Source organism: Microplitis mediator, chromosome 5 (assembly GCF_029852145.1).
Source record: "Microplitis mediator isolate UGA2020A chromosome 5, iyMicMedi2.1, whole genome shotgun sequence".
In the NCBI taxonomy this organism is placed as follows: Eukaryota; Metazoa; Arthropoda; class Insecta; order Hymenoptera; family Braconidae; genus Microplitis; species Microplitis mediator.
Window position 1 is genome coordinate 9,879,305 of NC_079973.1, and position 23,126 is coordinate 9,902,430.

Here is a 23,126-nt window from a genome sequence, read left to right on the forward strand (position 1 = left end):
CGAAAAAAATTCTTTAATAAAATAATATTTGAGTTAAAAGTATTTCTTTATCTCTGAGTACATGTACTTATATTATAACCATCACCAGTATCTTAAACCTTATTTATTTTAATTTTTTTAGTAATTTTTTTTTTTCGCTTTTGAATTATTCATGCAATTTATTATCCTAGTTTATTATAACTATTATCTATTATCTAAATATTATCACCTATCGAAGTAAAGATGCATATAATATTAATGATCTAATTGTACTATTGGTTGATAATTATTCCGGCTATTAAAGATGAATATAGTTGAAGATTTCCTACATGATTTTTATTCCGGCCAACAGTGATCACGTTCTTGATGAGCTTTTAATCCATGAGTGATATTTGAAATTTTCTCTGTGACAAATTGGACAGTGTAATTTTTGTCGAAGATGCCTGGCCCATACATGACCAACTACCATTGACGGTGATAACACCTTCTCACATCTTTTACAGCGACCATGACGACTGTTTTCCACTGTTTCAATGAGTTCTTCCCAGTTAGTACTTTTAAATCTTTCCGGATTGTACACTGTCCAAGCGTGTTCTTCTGAAAAAATCAATCTTTCTCTGTTCTCGGGTAAGGTTTTGATTCTTTCTTCGCCTACGTAGAGTTGCCAATCCTTGAAGAAGAGGGGAAGCGTCTGCCCCTGCCTATCTCCTTAATCTGTAATTTTGGACTGCACGAGGTGGTGTTGGATCCCTTGGGTTGCCAACATCTGCATCGTCACTCTCTTCATTGTCATCCTCTTTGTCGTCATCTGTTTGAGGATTATCGTCTTCATCTCCGCTTACCTGGTTGTCTCTCTTCGGGGTTATTCTCTCCATCGTCATTCATCTGGTTATCATCTGATTCGTCTCCACTCATCTCGATTTGCGTGTCTTCAATGTTAATTCTGTCCTCGTGACTTCCTTCGTCGTCTGACTCTTCGTTGTCACTTCTTTCGCGATCAACTGTTGGCACAGGAATTGAAGTCTTTGATGTTTCGGCCTCTGGGGTCGAACTGTCTTCCTTCTCTTTTTTTACAACAACAAGTGGAGTCGTTAAATCTATTAATGGCGTTTGTTCTCTAGGAGGTGTGATACAAGCTCTTTCCTCCAATTGACGCTCTCTACGAATAGCTTCTTCTTGCTCTTTCTGAGCTAATTCTTGCTTTTTCTGAGCAAGTTCTTGTTCTTTCGGAGCTACACTCAGATAGAAGTCAATAGTCATCATGTTAACTAAAAAGCTTCAACTATTTAGAATTAATTCCTAATACTATTTTCGATAGTAATATTCCATAATTCTCTGCCGAGAATTTAACTGGCGATAATTCTATTTTTTCTATGAGATTTCTATGAGATGTCTCTGGGATTTCCAGAGAATTTAACTGGCGATGATTCTATTTTTTCTATGGGATGTCTCTGGGATTTCCAGAGAATTTAACTGGCGATAATTCTATTTTTTCTATGGAATGTCTCTGGGATTTCCAGAGAATTTAACTGGCGATGATTCTATTTTTTCTATGGGATGTCTCTGGGATTTCCAGAGAATTTAACTGGCGATAATTCTATTTCTTCTATGGGATTTCTATGGGATGTCTCTGGGATTTCCAGAGAATTTAACTGGCGATAATTCTATTTTTTTTTACAACACCGAGTGCTGGGTCTATATTTCCTTCTGGTTGTTTTTCGACATGATTTCTGGGGCTCTTTCAATGGAAAATAATAGAAAATACTGGAGGAAAAAAAATATTAGAGTCCTAGACTCTCGACAGAACCATGTCGATGTCATGTTGAGGGGTATGTAGAGGGCATCTCGAGGTGTTTGACTGGTAGAGCACTCGGCGCGATACCGAATTGGTCTGGGTTCGATTCTCAGCTCGGGCTATCTATATTTTTCTCAATTTATCTATAAATTGTCTTATTGAGAAGGTTATTTGCATGTTCGCGTGTTTAGGTTTCCACTATATTTAAATGGAACAAGTTTACTTGTCGCACTCAAATTTACTTGTCGCACGCAGATAATCGTATAACGCACACAAATGTCGTGGAAACAGTTGAATGGGCAAACAACTATTTGGTGAACAAAAGAGCGTGCGCTAAGATAGCACTTATATCGCATGAATGATAAAAAGAAATTATTTCAAAACTACGCTCACTAGAGTGGCGGTGCGCGCATGCCGAAACTGCCGCGCAAAAGCTGATTTTCAATGTTAAATTAAAATTATATTAGAGCTACAATTCGAGGAGTCTTGAACTTTTCTCTAAAATTTTCTGCTCTTTCAGATACTTTTTTAATATTTGAGCTATCACTTATACTTTCTGAGATTTTGCCAAAAAGCTGGACGGCTAATTTTTTTAACGGTTTTTTGTTCATAACAATTGTAATTTTATTTTTCCAAAAAACCAAATCCAAAAAAACGTCTTTTTCTAGACGCCATTCCGGATCGTTTCAGCTATCAACTATATTTTTAGGGGACCTGTAACTATTTTTCGCAGGAAGTCAACTCCTCGACAAGATTAAAATAGAATAAAAATACATTATTTAGGTATCTCCATTGATTCGTTTATTTACCATTTGATATGGTATTAACATTTTTCTTAGACTAGTAAGCCTTTAATTCTCTGCCTATTTAGACAGTCGATCTGAAGGAGTAAACTCCAATCGTGCGTCGGAGCTGACACACACACTTTTTTAGTTAAAGCTTTATTGCACTATATAACTTTATAGTTCATTTAACTAAACAAATTGGCATTAACGAAACAAAACAACATAGCATTATGAATTGTTTAATTACAATTATTATAAGTAAACTAATGATTGTATAACTAATAAAAATTTACCATCAAAAAAGGCAGTTGTCACTATGCTATGAGAATTTGCCTTTATTTAATTAATTAATTAATATTTAACAATAATAATCATAATTTTCTCAATAAATATTTAATTCTTTTTGTTACTCATCTCGGGCAGCGTAAAAATTTTTTTTATTAATTAATTTAATTTATTTTTATCAATTTTGTGCCGCTTGAAGATTTTAAAAAATTTTTTCGAGCGAGTTAATTGTTAAAAAATAATTTGACTCATAAAATATTTTATATCTCTAATACAGTTTGATGAAAAAAAAAAATTAAAAAATTACCGCGGCCTGGATTTGAACCAGGGACCTTCAAATTACCGTGTTTCCCGTGACCTTGGTGAATCCTAACTCCACCGTCCATCTTACGGTATGAAATAAAGTAATATTTATTTTAAATCTAAATGCAATTTTGAATCTAAATCACAAAGAGGATGAGATAAGAAATGGATTTCTCGCGAAATCGACTTCAAATCGTGATTTAGTTTTAGGAAGACCACGGGGTCGTTTCACTGTCTTGACGCCTTAACCACTCGGCCACCGCGGACTTAAAAAAATCAAAACTTAAATATTTATTTGAGTGATCACATGACAATAGAATATTCCCCTGCAATAGAAATCCATTTCACCGACAGTATTATAATTCATGTGCGCGACTTTTAAAAAAACACTTTAAAATAATGGTCTCACAATTTAATTTGATAATAAATTTTATTTATTAAAAATTCTGAAATTCTTTTTGATGCTGAAAGGCTTGAAAGTTTGTTGGAAAAATTAAATAATTAATAATAATAATTATAATTTTATCAATAAAATATTTATTTCTTTTTGTAAAATGACTGAAAAGTTTTTAAATAAAAAAGATCCAAAATTTCGTACATAAAAGACCGAGTGGGAGTAAAAATCGAAAACACCCGAAGTTGTTCTGCTGGTACGATTTTACTCGACTGTGTTCTGAACCAGCCGACAAATCACATGCGCACCAATAAATTTCATAAATCAAGTCTTTTAGGTTAAACATCAAAAAGTTTATAAAATTACAGACAAATAACATAAATAAATAAATAAAAATGTCATTAATTCTGCGTAATTTTTTGATAAAATTCAAAAAATATCCTGGTCAAGTGTCCAATTTCCGTACTGCTGTAAGTGCAAATAATAATCAGGTTGAAGTTAAAACCGAAACTCCAATTACTCCAATATTATCAACAATTTCTTATGAAGATGAATATCAAATGTATCAAACAAAACGTCAGGTTTGGATTGATAATTTAGATACAATTAAGGAAAAAAAATTAGGATTAATGACATTGCATCCGTCAGTTTTTGCTGAGAAACCGAGAGTTGATACTTTGTATGAAAATGTCAGGTGGCAGAGGATGTATAGATTTGTCGTGAGTATTTATTTTACTTTTGATTACACAAACATGTTACTCAAATTATTTAATATTCGCTATAAGACTGCATTCATCAAATTTTAAGTGACGATTGAGCGGGAAAATTTTGAAATGTCAGGGAATTTTTTTCCTGGTTTCAAAAATTTTTAAATAATTTTTATTTCTAAGGGCATTACTTTAAAATTAAAAATTATTCTTTAATTAGTAGACAATTATGAATTTTCGGAATTTTTTTCAATAATTTTATGATATTGAAGTTGGCCGACGTCAAATAATTTTTGGATTTTTTTTAAAACGATAAATTATAAAAAAAAAACATTTCAAAAAATTTCACCTATAGTTTGTTTAATTTTCTACATGTATATATTTTTATTTTTTTTTTTTTGTGATTGATTTTTTGAAAAAAATCCGAAAATTTCTAATTTGTGAACTTCAGGATCATGTAATTTTTGAGTGATAAAAAAACTTTGTGCCAAGAAATTCTTTTTTTCTGTGTAAAAAAACTACAGGTGCAATTATTCAAATATTTTTTTTTTATAATTTATCATTTCTAAAAAAATCCACAAATTATTAGACGTCAGCTAACTTTAGTATCATTATTTTAATTACAATAATTAATAATTATTTTTTATCTGATGGTTTTCATTTTCATTCATAATGACAAGACTTCGAAAATGAATAAGAAATTATTCGTGTAATCAGAGAAAAGTCTGATAATTTTGTCACTTCACTGTCAGCCTGAAAATTTATCAATTGTCAAAATAATTTGATACTAAAAGTATCAGACATCCGAAAATTTTATTATTTTCATTAACAAGTCACTGGTCATTGAGATTAATTTTTAAAAGTTCTTAAGATGGATTTTGGAATTTTTCTTTCTGCCAGTATTTAATTTTTTATTTAATAAAAAAAGAAAAAAAATTTTCGTCTGCTATCACCAGCATCATAATAAAATTAATACTCGTAAAAATTTAATTACAAATTATATGTATCGAGTAATGAAAAATTTTGTTTACAGAATTATGCACATGTATGTAACAGAGCTGAAAAACGTGGTGGTGGTCGTAAACCATGGCCTCAAAAAGGACTAGGTCGTGCTCGTCATGGAAGTGTTAACTCGCCATTATTCAAAGGCGGCGGTGTAGCTCACGGTCCAAGATCTCCAACACCGCACTTTTACATGCTTCCATTTTTCACACGAGTTAATGGATTAACAGCAGCGTTGTCCGTTAAATTAGCCCAGGATGATCTCTATGTCGTTAATAATCTTGATATTCCATCAAACGATCCAAAGTACATCGAAGCATTAATTGAAGAACGTAATTGGGGACCTAGTGTACTGATAGTCGATTCTGAGGACATTATGCCTGAAAATATCACACTTGCTACTGATAATATTAAACACGTAAATTTGATGCCAGCATACGGTAAAATTATTTTTAATTAATTTAATTATTTATCAATTTTTAATTTGTCATTAATAATTACTTGAACTTTTTTTCTTTAGGATTAAACGTTTACAGTATGTTGAAACACTCGACATTAGTTTTGACAGAACGTGCTACTCGTCATATTGAAAGTAAACTTTTATATCATTTACACAGACCTGATTTCATGAACGCTTCAGCAAAATTCAAATTAAGTCAAGCGTAAACAATTGTAAACATTTTATAGATATTAATAATAATAATTTTTATTTACTGGATGTTATAATAATAATTTTATTGCATACACACTAAAAAATTGAGAGTGCGTTCGGATTACGGATTTTATTTAAATCTAATTTCCGTCCGTCACTTGGAGTTCCGGAGTTTAAAAAAAAAAATTCACTTCACATACGGAGTTTTTTTTTGCAGTGGAGTAATTTAGATTTTTTTAAAATCCACATTCACTCCAATTCGGAGTTTCACTATTAAAATCAACCCTTTGGAAGAAGACGAATTTTCCATGAATCTTAGAACCAACATCTGTAGTTTTTTTTTTTTTTCATATAAAAAATTTGGCTTTGAGATAAAAAAAATTTTTCATTCTTTGACACCTTAAAATCGTCTCTGTACTCGCGCTTCGTATTTTTATTTTTAATGAAAAAAAAAAATAATTCTCGTTTTTAAATATTTTAATTAATATCAGATTATGAATTATTTGTGTGAAAAATTATTTTTGAATATCAACCGACTTGTAAATTTGATAGAATCGTTTAATATTTTTTTTTTGCGGATAAAAAATATTTAATATTTAATTGAAAATTAATAGGGTGATTAAGTTTTAAAAATTCAAAAGGTCAAGCTCCCAATTCTCAGTCTCCGCAAATAAATTTCATAAATAAAAATGAATTTTGAACAGGTAATTACTGATTACATTAATTAAATTAATTATTTTGTTAAAAAATATTCAAGGCCTATTGATATTTTACTACAAATTTCCATGTATTAATTTTTAAATTTGAAATTTTATCCGTAACAAAAAGGATCAAATTAAAATTTAATTATTCTAAAATACACAGAAAATAATTTTTCAAAAGTCTAGTTTTTATGGAAACTCATAACTAAGTACTTTCCCGTATATGGATTAAATTTAAAAAATTTTAACTTGCCGCGATTTATTTAAAATAAAATTTATAAATTACTCAGTTAAATTTAATTACATTTAAATTATAATACAGTTTATTTTATTGCTTCTATTTTTACACAGATTTAAAAATTAAATTTAATTAATTAATGAATTTAAAAAAATTAAATACTGTCAAGATATTTCAACAATCTTAAGTAACTAAAGATAAAAAATTGAATTACATCAACAACTTCATTTTTAAATTACAAAGATCTGTAGTAAAAATCATGGACTTTTTTTAACACTCATGGAACTCCCGGATTTTTTCAAAATTGGCTAGAACATAAATATTAATATTAAAATTATAATTTTAGCAACAAAAATATATTAAATACTATGATACTGAATTTAGCCGACGTCTAATAATTGTTTGATTATTTTTAAAAACGTTAAATTATTTTTAAAAAAAATTTTTCAAAAATTGCACCTGTAGTTTTTAAAATTTTCTACATGTAGATTTTTAGTTTCTTTTATTTTTAAATTCAATTGTTAAAAAAAAAATAAAAAAATTGTCAATTGTCGGCTAACTTTAGAATGATTAAATAATAATTACCCGTGGTGTTGGATCAGCACCGAGCATTTTTTCACGTATCGCCCACCTGACGTTAGCATGTTTATTATCTTGAAGAAACGAAAATTGTTTCCATTCTTTCTGATACTTGTGATAGAGCATCACAGGATCTGATTTAGATTTTTGTGGGAAACGTGAAGCTTCTGACTGCAATTTCCATGGCCTGATAACTGAAATCATCAACAAAAATTAATAAACAATAAAAACTTTTAAAGAAAAGTAAAAATAAGTAATTACATGTTTTGGGTCGCGTTCGAGACAAACTTCTGGAAGAATTTCTTAGAATTCCTCCAGTGGTTTTAGTTGAGTCAGAGGCGACACTTTTAGATCTTGATCGTCGCGATAATTGGCCAGATAATTCGGGTGCACTGGCAGCACGTTCTGGAAGTGAATCAGTTTCTTCATTTGGTTTACGTTTCTCTTCACGATAACCTTTAGGTCTTTCAGGAGTTCGGTCTTTTCTATTATCAGATCTCGCTGATGGAATTTTTTTTATTCCATTGACTCTTTTTTCTTGTCTTCTATGTGGACTTGGAGACTCAAACCTTCTACGCAATTGCAATGATTTATCATCTTCATTATCATCAGAATCCGATTCCGAGACATAATTTATTTTTATTTTAACAATTGAATCATCTGATGAATTATTATCATTGGGAACGTCATTCAACATAACTCCCAATGCTTTTTGATGTTTGTAAAAAATTTTTTTCTTTAATTCTTCTTGCTGCTCACGACGCTCGCGTTCTTTTATTTTACGCAAAAGTTTTAAATCTAAAAATTAAATTATTCATGATTAGAAAAAAAAAAAAACAACACAGAGTATAATTATTGTTTTTAAATTTATCATTTAATAAATACGTTAGAAATCCGTTACCTTTCATAAATGCTTTTAATTGTTCTGCTGTGATACCAACAAATCCCAGCGAATTCAAAACTGCCAGGACTTGACGAGGATCGTCTGATTTATGAGGCATTTTTAAATTTATTTTTCAAATAAGATTTTTAAATTTATTTATTTATTACTGAGGGAAAATAAAACACGTTGTTGTTTACAGTCAAACTGATTCAACGGGTATGAAAATAACAGTCGTACTATTAGAATGCCCTCTATAAATTTTATCAACTTTTGGATGTACTTTTTTTTCTCTCCTTCCATGTCGACTTATGACCGACAGCTGATATTTAAATTTGAACGACTTTCGCGCCCTGATAGTCAAGCTGGCGGCAAGCTCGCTCGCGACCCTCGCGATGACCTGTCATGGAAAAAGAGAATTTTTTGACGCAAGAAAAATTTTCATTTTCAAATCAAAAAGGAAAAATATTTTTTAGGGTAAGTAAAATTTTTTTATGCTAATAAATCCTTTTTTGAAAAACTGCTGCAAGTTGTTGCTAAGTTGGCATTTCCATCAGTTAACGATAAACTGATGCCAACTTTTATAAAAATTCGATGGCAAAATTTTGCATCCATTAGTTGATGGAAAGCTGCCGTCAATTATCTCAGAAAGTTGGCAACATTTCGTAGTCAACAGTTACAAAGGCGTAAATTATCATCAACTTGGTCGCAACTAATGGACACCAGCGTTCTGACGAAAATTTTTGCTACTACACTGGACAGACTTGACATCTTATTGTTGCATTCAAATTGGAAAGTTGCTGTCTACTGTTGCACTCACCAACGAATTGCAGGAATTTTAACGTCAAGTTTCAGCTACAAGTTTACGTCAAGTTAAGGACAAAATCATTACGAGCTGATAGTCAAGTTGGTCGCAAGTTGACTGCAAAATAAAAAAACTTGAATGTACAAATTTTTCTCATAACTTTCAGGTAAAAAAATTTATTGAAAATAAATTGAAGACAATTCTGTTTAAAAAATAAGTAATTAAAAAAATTTTTTAAAATTAATATTTTTTTTTTCAAAAATTATTTAGTGTCAGTGATAATAATAATATGAATAAATATGAAAATTATACAATACAATATCGTTGTAAACTAAGAAAACTTTTTATTGTTAAATTGATTACTGATACATATGATCACATTTATATATAATTAAAAAAATGTTAACAATAAAACAAAACAAAAATGTTTACTACAAAGAATTTCAATAATTTTCGTGTTTTTGTAGCATCTTATTTTCAAAATCAAATTCATATAAAAATATAAAATTTTATAAACTAATCACACTCGATGCTACAATTCATTTTTATAAATTCGATTATTATCATTATATTCTTATAAAAAATAATAAATTCCTACTACAATTAATGGAATTTTAATTACCAGCATTAAAATTGATTATTTGGATTGCACGCTTCCCTCAACAATTTCAAATCATCATTAGAGAGATAGCAAAATATTTCGTCAATGCAATAATCAGAAACTGGAAATAAATCATCCAGATGATCATCAAGTGTCTGCAGTATTTTTTCTCGCTCTACTCCTTCATCAAACCGTTTTACCAACAAATCGTAGTAGAGTGGAAATTTACTTTTACAATCATCTGATTTCAAACTCTTTGAAATTTCATCATTTTTAGCGTAAACTGATAACTTTTGAATACTTGTACTCAAAATATTCCTATATGTCAATCTATTGCTATCAATAATTTTAACTCCCATGCTTTCAATTTCTTTCAGACAATTACTGTAAAAATCATTTGAATCGATAAATGTATCAACTAAATTGAGATCATTATCATTGACTTGAAAATTAGCGCATTTTAATTTTATGACATGTTCTTTAAGATCCCGAATAATTTCAAAAAGACAGCTTGCATTAGTGGTGCAAGAAAGCGGGGTCTGATTGTAAGAATTAACGATATTGATATCAGAGCCGTATTTCAATAAAACTCTAACGATAGTCGACAAATTTTTTTCAACAGCAAGATGAAGTGCCGTCCGACCAGATTTTTTGTTTATCCCATTAACATCAGCGCCGTATTCTATCAGACATATCACTGCCTCCTCATTATTATTTTCCACCGCAAAATGCAGCGGCGTGATCCCTTTATTATTGGGACTATCAACTACAAATCCATGTTGAACAAGTAGTCGAATTACTTCAGTCTTTCCTTTTATTGCCGCCATATGCAGTAAAGTATCACCAGACGAGGTCAAATCATCAATACTTGCCCCGTGCAACAGGAGGGCTTCAACAACATACGGGTTTTGATGCAAGACGGCGTAAGCCAGTGCCGTGTCATTGTCATTTGTTCTCGCATTGACATTAGCGCCCTTGCTTATCAGTAACTTTGCTATCTCTCCTCTTGCAGAATCCTCTTCTTGGGATTCATATTTACCCAAATCAACAACATGTAGGGCTGTTCTGCCTCTTTCATCAGTCATGTTTACATCAATACCGTACTGTAAAGATAATTCAATTATTTCTTTGTTCGATTTCTTCGTAGCGCCAAACAACAACTGACACTTTGACAGATCATCGAGATTATTGTAGTCTAGAATGAATTTGACCATATCAATGTCATTGTTTTCAACGGCATAAGATATCGGAGTCAATCCGAACCCGTCTTTGGTATTAATGTCAACTTTGTCAATTAACAGCTTAACTATTTCCAAATGTTTGTTTATTACTGCGCTGTGCAAAAGAGTAAATCCACGAGATAAAAACGTCGAGTCTCGTAATTCTGTGATATTAATACCGGCTTTGATAACATCTTTGACAATACCCACGAGTCCTTTTTCTACTGCAACGTATATCAGCTGCCCGCTATCGACGTCATCAAAGTCAAGTTTGAATCCGTAATCCAATAGCGCTTCGGAAATTGCCTTGGACTCGTCTCTAAAACTACGAATCGCGACTTTCAAAGAGTCAATATTACATTTGTAAGTGATATCGGGTGAAAATTTAAGAAGATGCTCGACTATTTTAAAATCTCCGTTCACTACTGCTGTGAATAAAAGAGTTTTGTGGCATAACGTATTGTCAAACAGAGAATCAACATTAGCGCCGTGATTTAAGAGAAGCTCGACTACTTTATCATGTCCTTTAGAAACGGCGATATGAATAGGCAGTGAATTATCGTATGAAAAAATATTTATATCAGCATTGATATTCAAAATGAATTCGGCTACGTCATGGCAGCCAAAAATACAAGCAAAGTGCAGTGGAGTAAATCCTTCATCAGCGGTCGTTCTGGCTAAATAATCGACATCTCTATTATTATTTAAAATAATTTTAACGCACTCTACATTATTTCTACACGCAGCGACATGAAGTGGATTGATACCATTGGCAGTGACGGCATTGATGTCCGCTCCTTTACTCAACAGTAATTCTAATATTGTTTCATTGCTTATATCAGCAGCGATATGCAAAGCCGTACATTCTTCCTCCCCACAATAAGAACAAGTGTAATTTATATCAGCGCCATTGTCTAAAAGGCATTCGACAATTTTTTCGAGATTTTCTTGCACTGCAATATGGAGCGGAGTTTTTTTATCAATGCCTTGAGCATTTACTTGAGCTCCTTTATCTATAAGATAGCGCACGAGTACCTCGTTGCCGCTGGTGACAGCAAAATGCAACTGCGTGTCGGCTTCTTTGGATGGATGATTAAATGAACCAGCATTGTACTTTTCGTGGTTCAAAATGTAATCGACCATTTCTAATTTGCCTTTTTTTAAAGCCAAGCACAGAGGAGTCAACCCATGCTGATCTTTTTCATTAATGTTACCCCCTCTGCTGATTAATAATTCGAGGATTTCAATGTTTGAATACTCCGCTGCGATATGCACTGGAGTTTTTTTATTTTTACCTCTTGCAGTTACGTTGGCGCCTCTGTCTAGCAGGGAGTTTAGTAGATCAGGGTCTCCAATATGAACGGCTAGATGAAGAGGAGTATCTGTTGCTTTCTTACCCCTGCGATTAACTGTAGCGTTGTTCTCTAAAAGACACTCGACTATTTCTAGTTCTGCATCGGCTATTGCGTCACGAAGTAAAGTATAACTGTCGGTCCAAGTACTCAAGTCAGATAACTCATCTTCTGTTCTCAATAACTCTCTCACTCGAGCTAAATCACCCAATTGGACTGCTGTTGATAAATTCCGCCACGTGGATTCATATCCTGACATCGTGAACTCTGAATAACCTGAAAATATATTAGATTTTTTTTTTAAGTATTCATGTAAAAGTGTATATAAATTTATGTGATTAATTTCGAACTTACTTTTTTTTTTAATTTTAGTTAATAATTTATTATGAAAAATTTCATTTCATTCAATAATTTAATCAATTGATCCAGATAAATTTTTTATGCTGATTTTATTATGATGAATTATGGATTTTGGTTTCAAATATTTTTTAATATTTATATTAATATTTAAATAACAATAACTTTTTTAAAATAATGAGTACTCCGTTAACAATAATAGGAACAAAAAAATTAGAAATAATCGTAGTTGTAAATCCTCGATCGATAGAATCAAATGTAGTGCCATCTATAATAAAAAAAAAAATTTAAGAATTTTTGGGCGGATTGACTTTCTTACTTACCCACTGTAGATCTTTAATCGAAAAGAAAATGGTGAATTCAAATTATGGATTCAAGATTTTCTTGGAAGATGACGTCCGGATTTTTTGTAAAATTTTTTATAAAATTTCTATAGATTTTCTGAGATGTTGGAAAGTCCTAATATTCTATATACTTTTTTTTTGTAGATTTTCTTAATCGTTGAAAAGTTCTGATTTTTAAATGACGATAAAGTTAGCAAACATTTAACGATATTTGGATTTTTTTTTAACAAAAAAATAAATATTAAAAAATTATTTTGAAAAATTGCACGCATAGTTTATCAAATTTTCGACATGTGCATTTTTTAGGAACATTTTTTTTTTCATCATTTATCTGTTAAAAAAATTTTTTTTTTATTTCAAATGTCTGCGAACTTTGCTATCATGATTTTTTGTAGATTTTTTTTTACGGAATTTCTATAGATTTTCTTAATCGTTGAAAAGTTCTGATTTTTTATAGACTTTGTTAATTAAATTTTTATAGATTTTCTTATATGGTGAATTGAATCTGATTTTTGATAAATTTTCTTAGACAATAAAAACTCCTGATTTTCTATAGACTTATTAATAGAATTTTTAAATAGATTTTCTCTATGAAACTAATATATTTTATTTTTTTTATTTCCATGTAGAAACTCTTGTTATTTAACTATCAATATAATTTTTGTAAATATGATTAACTAATAAATTTCAAAAAATCAAAAATTTATCGTGATTTGATCAGTTTATAAATTAGAATTCATTAATTTCTATTAGTTGAATAAAAATTACAAATTTAGTACCCGAATCTCCGCTAGGTGGCGAATAATTAAAAATTTCTCTGATGAAGCGCGAACCATAGAGTGCATAAATTGAATTTCCGAGTGTCCGTAGGTATGGAACAAAACCATTACATTGTTTCATATTTTTATAGAATATATCTTTTCCTGTTCTCTAACATTTTTTTGTCTTTAAAATTATAAAATGTGGCGTGTGTATGGATTTGGAGCGCTCATGATAGCTGCCTTGATTACATATATGGTTGTATTCATTTATACTTGGTATAAGTTATGGTATACTGATGAGGGTCAAAGAAGTTTGAATAAAACACATCGAGAATTTTATTTCCCTTCACATTGATCACGATGATGATTAAACAAAATGAAAAATATAAAAATTTCAATAATTTGAAATTACAATGATAAAAAAAAAAAAAAAAAATTAAAATATTTTTCATTTCCAATTCATAAAATTTCTATTATATAAATTTCTTTTCAATAATTTACATCAATCATTATTAACACTATAATTAAAGAATCAGTTCATTACCAACAATAGTTCATATTTATTCAATAATTTGCTACTTACATTTTCACCGATAAATATTTTCAAACTTTGAATACTTTAGTAATTTAAATTCATAATAGCAGTAAATAAAAAAAAATATGATTTTCAACACTTCATAAAATAATAAAATATGTTCCAAAAAAAATTTTTGCAATACAGTAGGACCTCGTTATAAGACTATTAGTTTCTCTATCAAACTATCGCAATAAGGTAAATGTCCCAACACCGGAACGATTTGATAATCATTATATTATATTTTAACTCGTAATAAATAAAACTTTCCTTATTTAAAACCTTAATCTTTTAGTTACAAAATAGGATATAAAATAGATTTCAGAATATATCCAAAATATGAAAAAAAAAAAATTTTAATTATAGCAATAGTCTCGGATTTATGACTTTTTCATGTCTCTTAATGGTTTTGCTAAGAAATCAATCAATGGTCTTAATTAAGCTTATAGAAAATGTATAGAATTACTTTTCAATTATTTTTTCTTTGTATATGCATCTGGAATAACATAAAATTCAAGAAAACATATTAACAATATGAAAAAAATTGAATTATTATATTAATTTTACTGTTCGTCTATTGGTACACCAAAATGAACCCGTGCCTAGTACCGGAACAGCTAGTCATATTAATGTTATTAATGTTATCGATAGAAATTAACGGTGAGTTTTATTGACTGGCTGAATCAAGTGCAATATTAATTATTACTGGAGCCCTAATATTTAATACAGTATGTATGATTGTTATAAAAAATGCATTAAATATAGATAAATTCTAATTTAAATCATAAAAAATTAATTTTTGTATTCAGTTTTTTTCTTTTTTAATTATTTTTATAGTATAGCCTCAAATGATTTATTTTGTTTCTATTCTTCAGTTTAAAATATTTATTTTCATTGAACATTTAATCATTTAAAAATTTTAAATACATTTTACATTATGAGTGTGACATAGCAAACATCAGACAAATTTAAAATTATTAATAAATCGAGTAAATAATTAATGAAATAAAATTTCAAAAATGCGCATTCAAAAAATTTGGAAATTAATAGTCCTTTTTTTATAAATATTATTTTTACATTATTTATCTTATTTATTTATAATTTTAAAGTTGTCTGATGTCTGCTACATTCACACTCGTTTTGCATTAATATTATTTAATACTTGTTAATATTTTCACTATGAATAAATACAAAAAATAACTCATTTTATTTACTTTTCCGGTATTAGGACAACCGAATTCCCGTATTGGGACAAGGCTATTTCAGCGTTCCGGTATTGGGTCTTTTGGGTGTCACAGAAAAAAAATTTTTTTTATATTCAATTTAAGAAAAATGAACTAATTTAATTATTTTCGAATAGGTAAATGTCTTATTCTTATGTACTTATGAACATTCATTTTTACTGTCTGCTATCCGAGTATGGAATGATCTGCCATCATCTATTGCGTCAATTACAACTTATAAAGAATGTAGATCAGAGTGTTATAATTATTTTATACAGAAAGAAGAATTGTTGATTAATGGTTAAATATGTACTTATATACTATTATTATATAATTGGAGTCTACCGACTTACCTACCTAACTATCTATCTTATAAAATTGATTAATTCAATTCATTTAATTTACTAAATATTTATTTTAATTTCTGTATGTTTATATTTAAATATTATTATTATACTATACTTTGTAATACTTTTGTATATTGCTGCCCTTAGGGAATCTCGATTCCAGGGTCGAAAAATTATTAATAAATAAATAAATAAATAAATAATTCTTTATGATGTAATAAATTATTTTGGTTTATAATCTATTTGAATATTTTTAAAATGATAAAAATCAGTCGTATACCCTTCGTCGTTCCGGTATTGGGACATTTACCTTATCTATAAGTTCAAAATTAATAAATTTTCATTCTTTTCAACTAAAATGGTAAGCAACCTTTCCATATTTTTATTTTAAATTCATACTCATATTTATTTTTATCATTGATTGGAAAATTAATTAGTTTTTTTTTTTTTTTTCAAGAAGACAATACAGTGACTGATTTCACCTTAGTAATATTTGAAGAAATCGTCGAACAAATTAATCTGTTAAGAATAACAAGATCAATACTAAGAGATTTGCAAATGGGGTATTTTGAGTACACGCAGTTAACGCAAGATCGAATACCCATTGTTCTGGAACAGTATCAACATTTCGAACAATGGCTGGTGAAGAGAATAAGTAATATCTTCAAATTTTATTAAATTATACCTCGAGTATTTATTTTCTTTTATAATCCATCATTGTATACAGCGGTGTCATTATTGAAATATCTTAATCTATCAAATTTTCATTTATTTATAACATCATCAAAACCACATTTTTCTTATTGATGGGAAAAATATTTTATATTTCAACAGTAAAATCATTTTCATTATTGATATTTTTGCTGACCACCGCTGACTATATAAGTTTTATTTTGTTATTTTATTAATTGCTGACCACCAAATTATTAAAATTTATTTTTTCATTCTATTAATTAATTTCTCTTTCCAAACAAATCAGGATAGACGTCAAGTACTATATAATACATAAGAATATAAATACCAACAGCAGTATATATCAGCCCAAACACCAAAAACCAAAATGCAGTATCTTTAGAATACATCTTGCAATATTTAAAAAGAACAGAAAAAATATAACGTAGACCAAGTAAAATTATATGAAACAATCTATATGCTTGAGCGTTCCATAAAATCGATAGTTTTGAAACGGAATTTATTTACTCTATTGCTCGAAGTACATTCGAGATTGTTATGTCTTTTTGGCCACCTAGCGGAGAATCACAACCTAGACCCAGTAGTTGAAATACATAATATTTCAAATTATGAATTTAAATATAAATTTATTATGAATTATAATTTTTTCGAACTAAAAGGACATATTCAAAAGTATCAATGACTTAAAATTTGCACCAAAAGTTCTGATATATTCCAATGTTAATGAATATTCCACATTGAAAAACTAAAAAAATTAAATAATTAGAATTTTCTCAAGTATTGAATAATTTTGACGGATTGTAGCCTGAAATTTGTTAGTCTACAAATAACAGTTCAGAAATTTCTTGCTCATATTTACTGAAAGGAAATTAACCTCACTATAAATCTTCAAAGTTTAAAATTTAATAATTATTATCAAGTTTATAGTCAGTAAGTATAGATGAGTAAATTTATTTACATTTTATACAAAAATTTTTGATTGATGGTCGAAGGATCCATAATTTTTAATTTTATGTTAATAACTATTTCATTTTTTCAATATCTTTAGTATTTATATATCAGAAATTATATGATAAACATAGATTTTTATTGAATTATTTTATAACTTGAAAAATTTTTTTTTTAATCAAATTTTATCATGCCGAGTTATGGTAGTAAATGTCACATGTTATTGACATTTATACCGCTTTATTTAGCACTTTTATAAATAGTAGCTATCGTCAAAAAACTGATAATACATAAAATAGGCGACTAAAATTAGAGAGAAGTAAAACATAACTCTATTAAAGAAAGTCTGAGGTGATATACCCTCAATACAGACGTCCATTTTACAATGTAGAGTTAAACAGTGTCAGGAATAACTGAAAAACGTTAGCGGATTTGGAGGTATAGTTGAGAATTTTTCGATCGAATTTATTTAGTTTTCATACCTTTCTATAAGTAGAAATTTCTTTAAATGTAAGCTATCTAGCGGTGACTTTAGAACTAAATATATTCAATCACATAGATAAATTTTTATGTACTTAAACTGTAAAATTTTGATGGATACATCAAAAAACAAAAAAAAAAAAACTAAAATATAATAATCAAAAGAATTTGTATTTTACTTAGTCAAAGATATAAATGATGAGTTTATTATTATATCGGGTTCTTTATAATTTTATCTAGCTGATCTATAATATATAAAATTGCTTCTGAATAAAAATTTATAAAATATAGACGTTAAAATATAAAAATATACATTTTGAGTATAAAAAAGCGTATTATAAATACATAAAAAATATATATACATTAGGGTGATTCAAAAAACAAACAAATTTGTTTTTTTTCTCCCAAACAGGTTCAAAAGTTTCGTTTAGATAAAAGAAGACGCCTGTGAAATTTAGAGCTCTTAATATTAATATTAACATTATCCGCATTGCACTTTTCTATTTCCCATAAGAATAACATAGAAAAAATTTTTTTTATGTCTTCTGATTTTTATAAGTAGCTAACGATGCGTCATAGAAATAATTGGCAGGCATATTTTTGTAGGAAATTGAATGCTCTACAAAAAAAGATTCTTATCATTCTTTGCAGAATCTATTTGTATAAAAGTTATTTGAGGTTGAAGTCGACATCTGATGAAAACTCGACTTTCGAAAATCGGGGTGAAAACAATAACTTCCCAATTTTTCGAAAATTGTCGATTTTCTTAGCGGGAAGTTAAAAATAGTCTTCTGATCGATTTTAAGAGCTTGACATTAAAATAAAAATAACTAGAAAACAATGCGGAATTCGAAAAAACTTTATTCGGTATAACTTCTAGGGAATGAAATTGTCTACAAAAAAGGTCCCATGATATTCTGTAATAGGTCTGATAGTTTCGCCGGAAAAGTAAGAAAAACTCAAAATTTAATATGAATTCGACTTCAACCTCAAATAACTTTTGAACAAATAGATTCCGCAAAAAATGATAAGAATTTTTTTTTGTAGAGCATTCAATTCCCTACAAAAATAAGCCTGCCAATTATCTCTATGACGCATCATTAGCTACTTATAAAAATCAGAAAACATAAAAAAAATTTTTCCCATGTTATTCTTATGGGAAACAGAAAAGTGCAATGCAAAATTTATTTGTTTTTTGAATCACCCTAATATACGTACATATAATGTATAGAAAATTATTTTTAATAGCTAACTTTTGGCCAATTTTCGTATATTTCACGAGTTTAAATTATAATTTTTGATAATTAATAAAAATAATTTAATAAAATTTCAATTCATATTTTATGAAGTTAGTCGATATAGAGAGAATTTCAACATTCCATAAAATAAATTTTATAACACGTCTCATAAATTTTTGATGTTTAATCATCTTATATTGCACACCTTAAGCACGAAAGCGCAAGGGGTGCTTTACTGACGGTTCATCCTCGTTGACAATTTTTTTTTACGTTTTAATTATAAATTCAAGAATTACTATTTAGAATGATAGTATTTACTGACCACTTTATCATTACATTATTTGTCGTTTCTCGATTTATATAGATCATTTTTTTTCGTGTAATACTAAAATAATCTTTTAGCTTCATAGTAGTTTGATTAGTTAGGGTGTCAGTATTTGCTAGACTTAGTACTGAGAATACAAATTATAAGTTTACTATCCGAGTCTCCGCTAGATGGCCGGAAAATATAAAAAATTCTCCAGCACAGTACGAGCATTAGAATGCATAAATTGAATTTCTTTACTCTCAGCATTATGAAACACATCAACCATAAATTAGTTTCATACCTTTCAATATATACTCTCTTCTATCTATATAACTTACCTACAATAATTTCTTAACAATGTGGAAATTAACTTTTCTTGCCGAAGTAACACTCCTAGCATATATTGGTTGGCTGCCACTATTGCATTATTATATGATTTTGGTAATACTTCTCATGCTGTTCTTAAAGAAAATGATACATTAATTATATATTATTCACAATTAATATTTCAATGACTCAAATAGTAATAATGGCATAGTTAAATAATATAAATTTCTCCAATCAACAAATTTTCGATAATTCAAGTCTTTTTCTACATAGTTTATATTAAAATCATGATATCAAAAAAAAATATAAAATAAGTTTCTACAGCAGTTCTCTAAATTTGTCATCAATAAATTAATATTTTACAATAATGTGATCCATAATTAATAATGTCGCTGACAAAATGATAAATTTATTTCGTAAAATTTGGCAGTAATTAAAATATATATAATTAAAATGTATATAAATATCAAAGAATTTAATATAAAAAAAAAAAAAAAAAGTGTTAAAAGATGAGAACTTTGTTTTCTCTTGTACATGTTTAGTGTAATATAATTAACTTTAAAATAAATAAAAGTAATATAATAAATACATCGAATATATTGTTGTTTACTTTATATTTTATAATAAAGTACAAAATTATTTTTATACAATTAATTAATATTTATGAAAAATTCAATAAAGACTTTGAAATATTTACAAAAATTTACTAAGTAACGTCTCATGACAAATCGATATAGTTCTTTGAATCTGAGTTTTTCTCTATAAAACAGAAACTCTAAACACAACATGAAGAACGAAACTCGATAAATTAATTTAGACCAGCATTATACGTTTTTACTTTTCAAAAATTTCCATTTGCTTGATCAAGAAATGAATTTGAATAAATCACATCGACAATTTTATTTTCCATAAAAACAATTGTGATGATGATAAAATAAAATGGAAAATATAAAAATTTCAATAATTTAAAATTATGACAAAAATTAAAATATTTTTCATTTCCAATTCATAAAATTTCTATTATATAATTTTCTTTTCAATAATTTACATCAATCACTATTAACACTTTAAACAAAACAATTAGTTCATTACCAACAATAGTTAAAATTTTTTAAATAATTTGCTACTTATATTCTCACCGATAAAGATTTTTAAACTTTGAATACTCTAATAATTTAAATTCGTAATAGTAGTAAGTAAAAAAAAAATAATTTTCAACACTTCGTAAATTAACAAAATATGTTAAAAAAAAAATTTTGCAATACAGTAGGACATCGTTATAAGACTATTAAATTCTTTTTGAAACTATCGTGATACCTGGCATATAAAAATAGTCTTATAAAGAGGGCAGTCTGTACAGAGGAAAAAATGTTTTGTAATCACAAGATAAAATAAATTATGATAGTAAAATTTCTGAGTTAATATATATACGGACGACGAAACATTCGTTATATGATTACGAAGTTTTTATAACACGAGCGAATTGTTTGTTGCGCCTAGCAATGGTATGTAACTATGCGAAAAAACTGCTGTGTTACAGTGAAAAAAGTAATTTGTTAAAATAACACAGTGAAATTATAGCACTGACAGAATTTTTGTAATCATAAGCTAAAATTACTTAGGGTAACAAATTAGCACTTGTCCCCATTGTCGATGACAACAGCTCTCTTGACAGAGAATCTATCGCTCTCCGGACTTACTAACCCGGGAAAAAATTACCATGCATGATCATGTATGATCATGCAGGATTCATGCATGATTCGTGCCTGATCGTGCATGATTCATGCATAATTCAGGCTTGATCCTGTATGACTCATTCATGGCCAGGCATGACTCATTCGTGATCAAGCATGATCATGCATGACTCATTCTAGATCAAGCTTGCGCATGCATTAAGTTTGAAATAATTGTATCCAGAGATATTATCCATCAGGAAAGGTCATGCTTGAGCACGCTCTATTATGCATGGTTCATACTTGATCATGCACAACTCATTCATGGCCAGACATGACTCATTGGTGATCAAGCATGATCATGCATGGCTCATTCTAGATTAGATTTGCTCGTAACTTACGTTATGAATAATTGTCTACAGAGATATTCTTTATCAGGAAAGGTCATGATTGAGCATGCTCTGTTATGCATGACCATGCATGGTTCATACTTGATCATGCATAACTCATTTGTGATCAAGCATGATTCGTTCTAGATCAGGCTTGCTCATGACTTACGTTAGAAATCATTGTATCTCGAGTTTTTTATATATAGTGGAAACCCATTTAAATATAGTGGAAAGCTAAACATGCAAACCTCTCAATAAGACAATTTATAGATAAATTGAGAAAAATATAGATAGCCTGAACTGGGAATCGAACCCAGACCAATTCGGTATCGCGCCGAGTGCTCTACCAGTTGAGCTATCCGGCACTATACAATATTCCATTCAATTTGATCTATAACTTATTGAGCCACACCGTCCATCGTACGGTAATACACCACTTAAATATAGTGGAAAACTAAACATATTAATGGTTAAATAAATAAAAAAACAATTTGTATTCATAAATATTAATTGTTTGATGCATTAAGTGAATAATATGTTAAAAACAGTTTTTAATGAAAGTTCAAAATAAAAGAACCAATGAAAATTGATAAATTACTCTCTATCATTTGTATAGTACGATTAATTATATACCTTAGTTTCTAATACTTACAGCAACATCTTTCAAATAAATAAGCTATGGGAATGCATGTGCATGCATAATAACGCGTGTTCATGTATGGGAATGCCTGATCGTATTTTTCATAAGCAGCCAATATTTAAATGCGACCAAACGTGCTCGAGAGGAATCACAGATTATAAAATCATATGCCTGCTCAGGGAAGGTCATGCATGATAATGTATGGTTATGCATGATAATGTATGGTCATGCATGATCATGCCTGGCCAAAATCCAGGTCTGATCATGCATGACTGGGCACGATCATGACTTCTCAGGCAGAATCATGCATGATCATGACTGCTCAGGCATAATCATGCCTGTTCATGTCTGGCCAAAATTCAGGCCTGATCATGTATGAGATTTAAGCCTGCTCAGGCATGATCATGCATGCTGATTTTTTCCCGGGAACACAATTTTTCTAGTACAGAAGGTCTTATTGAACTTACCTGAGCCATTGTCGCCCTGTAATTTGATTTTTAATATATTTTTCCTACGACTAAGTGGCTGGAATCGCCATTTTTGCCCA

The 23,126-nt window shown here is 29.0% G+C and overlaps 3 protein-coding genes across 3 annotated transcripts; 1 reads left to right on the forward strand and 2 right to left on the reverse strand.

Moving 5' to 3' along the window:
• Positions 1 to 3,798: 3,798 nt before the first annotated feature.
• Positions 3,799 to 5,968, forward strand: LOC130668335 (39S ribosomal protein L4, mitochondrial). Its single transcript, XM_057470574.1, has 3 exons — positions 3,799 to 4,260; positions 5,282 to 5,690; positions 5,771 to 5,968. The coding sequence occupies exons 1-3, from the start codon at positions 3,937 to 3,939 to the stop codon at positions 5,914 to 5,916; spliced, it is 879 nt and encodes a 292-aa protein (XP_057326557.1). The 5' UTR covers positions 3,799 to 3,936; the 3' UTR covers positions 5,917 to 5,968.
• A 923-nt stretch (positions 5,969 to 6,891) lies between these two features.
• Positions 6,892 to 8,533, reverse strand: LOC130668336 (uncharacterized). The gene is made up of 4 exons (XM_057470575.1): positions 8,322 to 8,533; positions 7,682 to 8,218; positions 7,427 to 7,614; positions 6,892 to 7,149 (listed from the first exon to the last, which is right to left on the reverse strand). Exons 1-4 carry the CDS (start codon positions 8,419 to 8,421, stop codon positions 7,099 to 7,101), a joined length of 876 nt encoding a protein of 291 aa, XP_057326558.1. The 5' UTR covers positions 8,422 to 8,533; the 3' UTR covers positions 6,892 to 7,098.
• Positions 8,534 to 9,691: 1,158 nt separating this feature from the next.
• On the reverse strand, positions 9,692 to 12,859 carry LOC130668426 (ankyrin-1-like). The gene is made up of 2 exons (XM_057470714.1): positions 12,633 to 12,859; positions 9,692 to 12,554 (listed from the first exon to the last, which is right to left on the reverse strand). The coding sequence occupies exon 2, from the start codon at positions 12,535 to 12,537 to the stop codon at positions 9,733 to 9,735; it is 2,805 nt and encodes a 934-aa protein (XP_057326697.1). The 5' UTR covers positions 12,538 to 12,554; positions 12,633 to 12,859; the 3' UTR covers positions 9,692 to 9,732.
• Between the last annotated feature and the right edge of the window lie 10,267 nt (positions 12,860 to 23,126).

Coding starts and splice junctions, on each gene's coding strand:
- LOC130668335 (XM_057470574.1), top strand. CDS start 3,937: ATGTCATTAATTCTGCGTAATTTTTTGATAAAATTCAAAAAATATCCT. Junction 4,261..5,281: donor AGAGGATGTATAGATTTGTC/GTGAGTATTTAT, acceptor TTTTGTTTACAG/AATTATGCACATGTATGTAA. Junction 5,691..5,770: donor AAATTTGATGCCAGCATACG/GTAAAATTATTT, acceptor TTTTTTCTTTAG/GATTAAACGTTTACAGTATG.
- LOC130668336 (XM_057470575.1), bottom strand. CDS start 8,421: ATGCCTCATAAATCAGACGATCCTCGTCAAGTCCTGGCAGTTTTGAAT. Junction 8,219..8,321: donor ATTAAAAGCATTTATGAAAG/GTAACGGATTTC, acceptor TTTAATTTTTAG/ATTTAAAACTTTTGCGTAAA. Junction 7,615..7,681: donor TCGAACGCGACCCAAAACAT/GTAATTACTTAT, acceptor TGATGATTTCAG/TTATCAGGCCATGGAAATTG.
- LOC130668426 (XM_057470714.1), bottom strand. CDS start 12,537: ATGTCAGGATATGAATCCACGTGGCGGAATTTATCAACAGCAGTCCAA.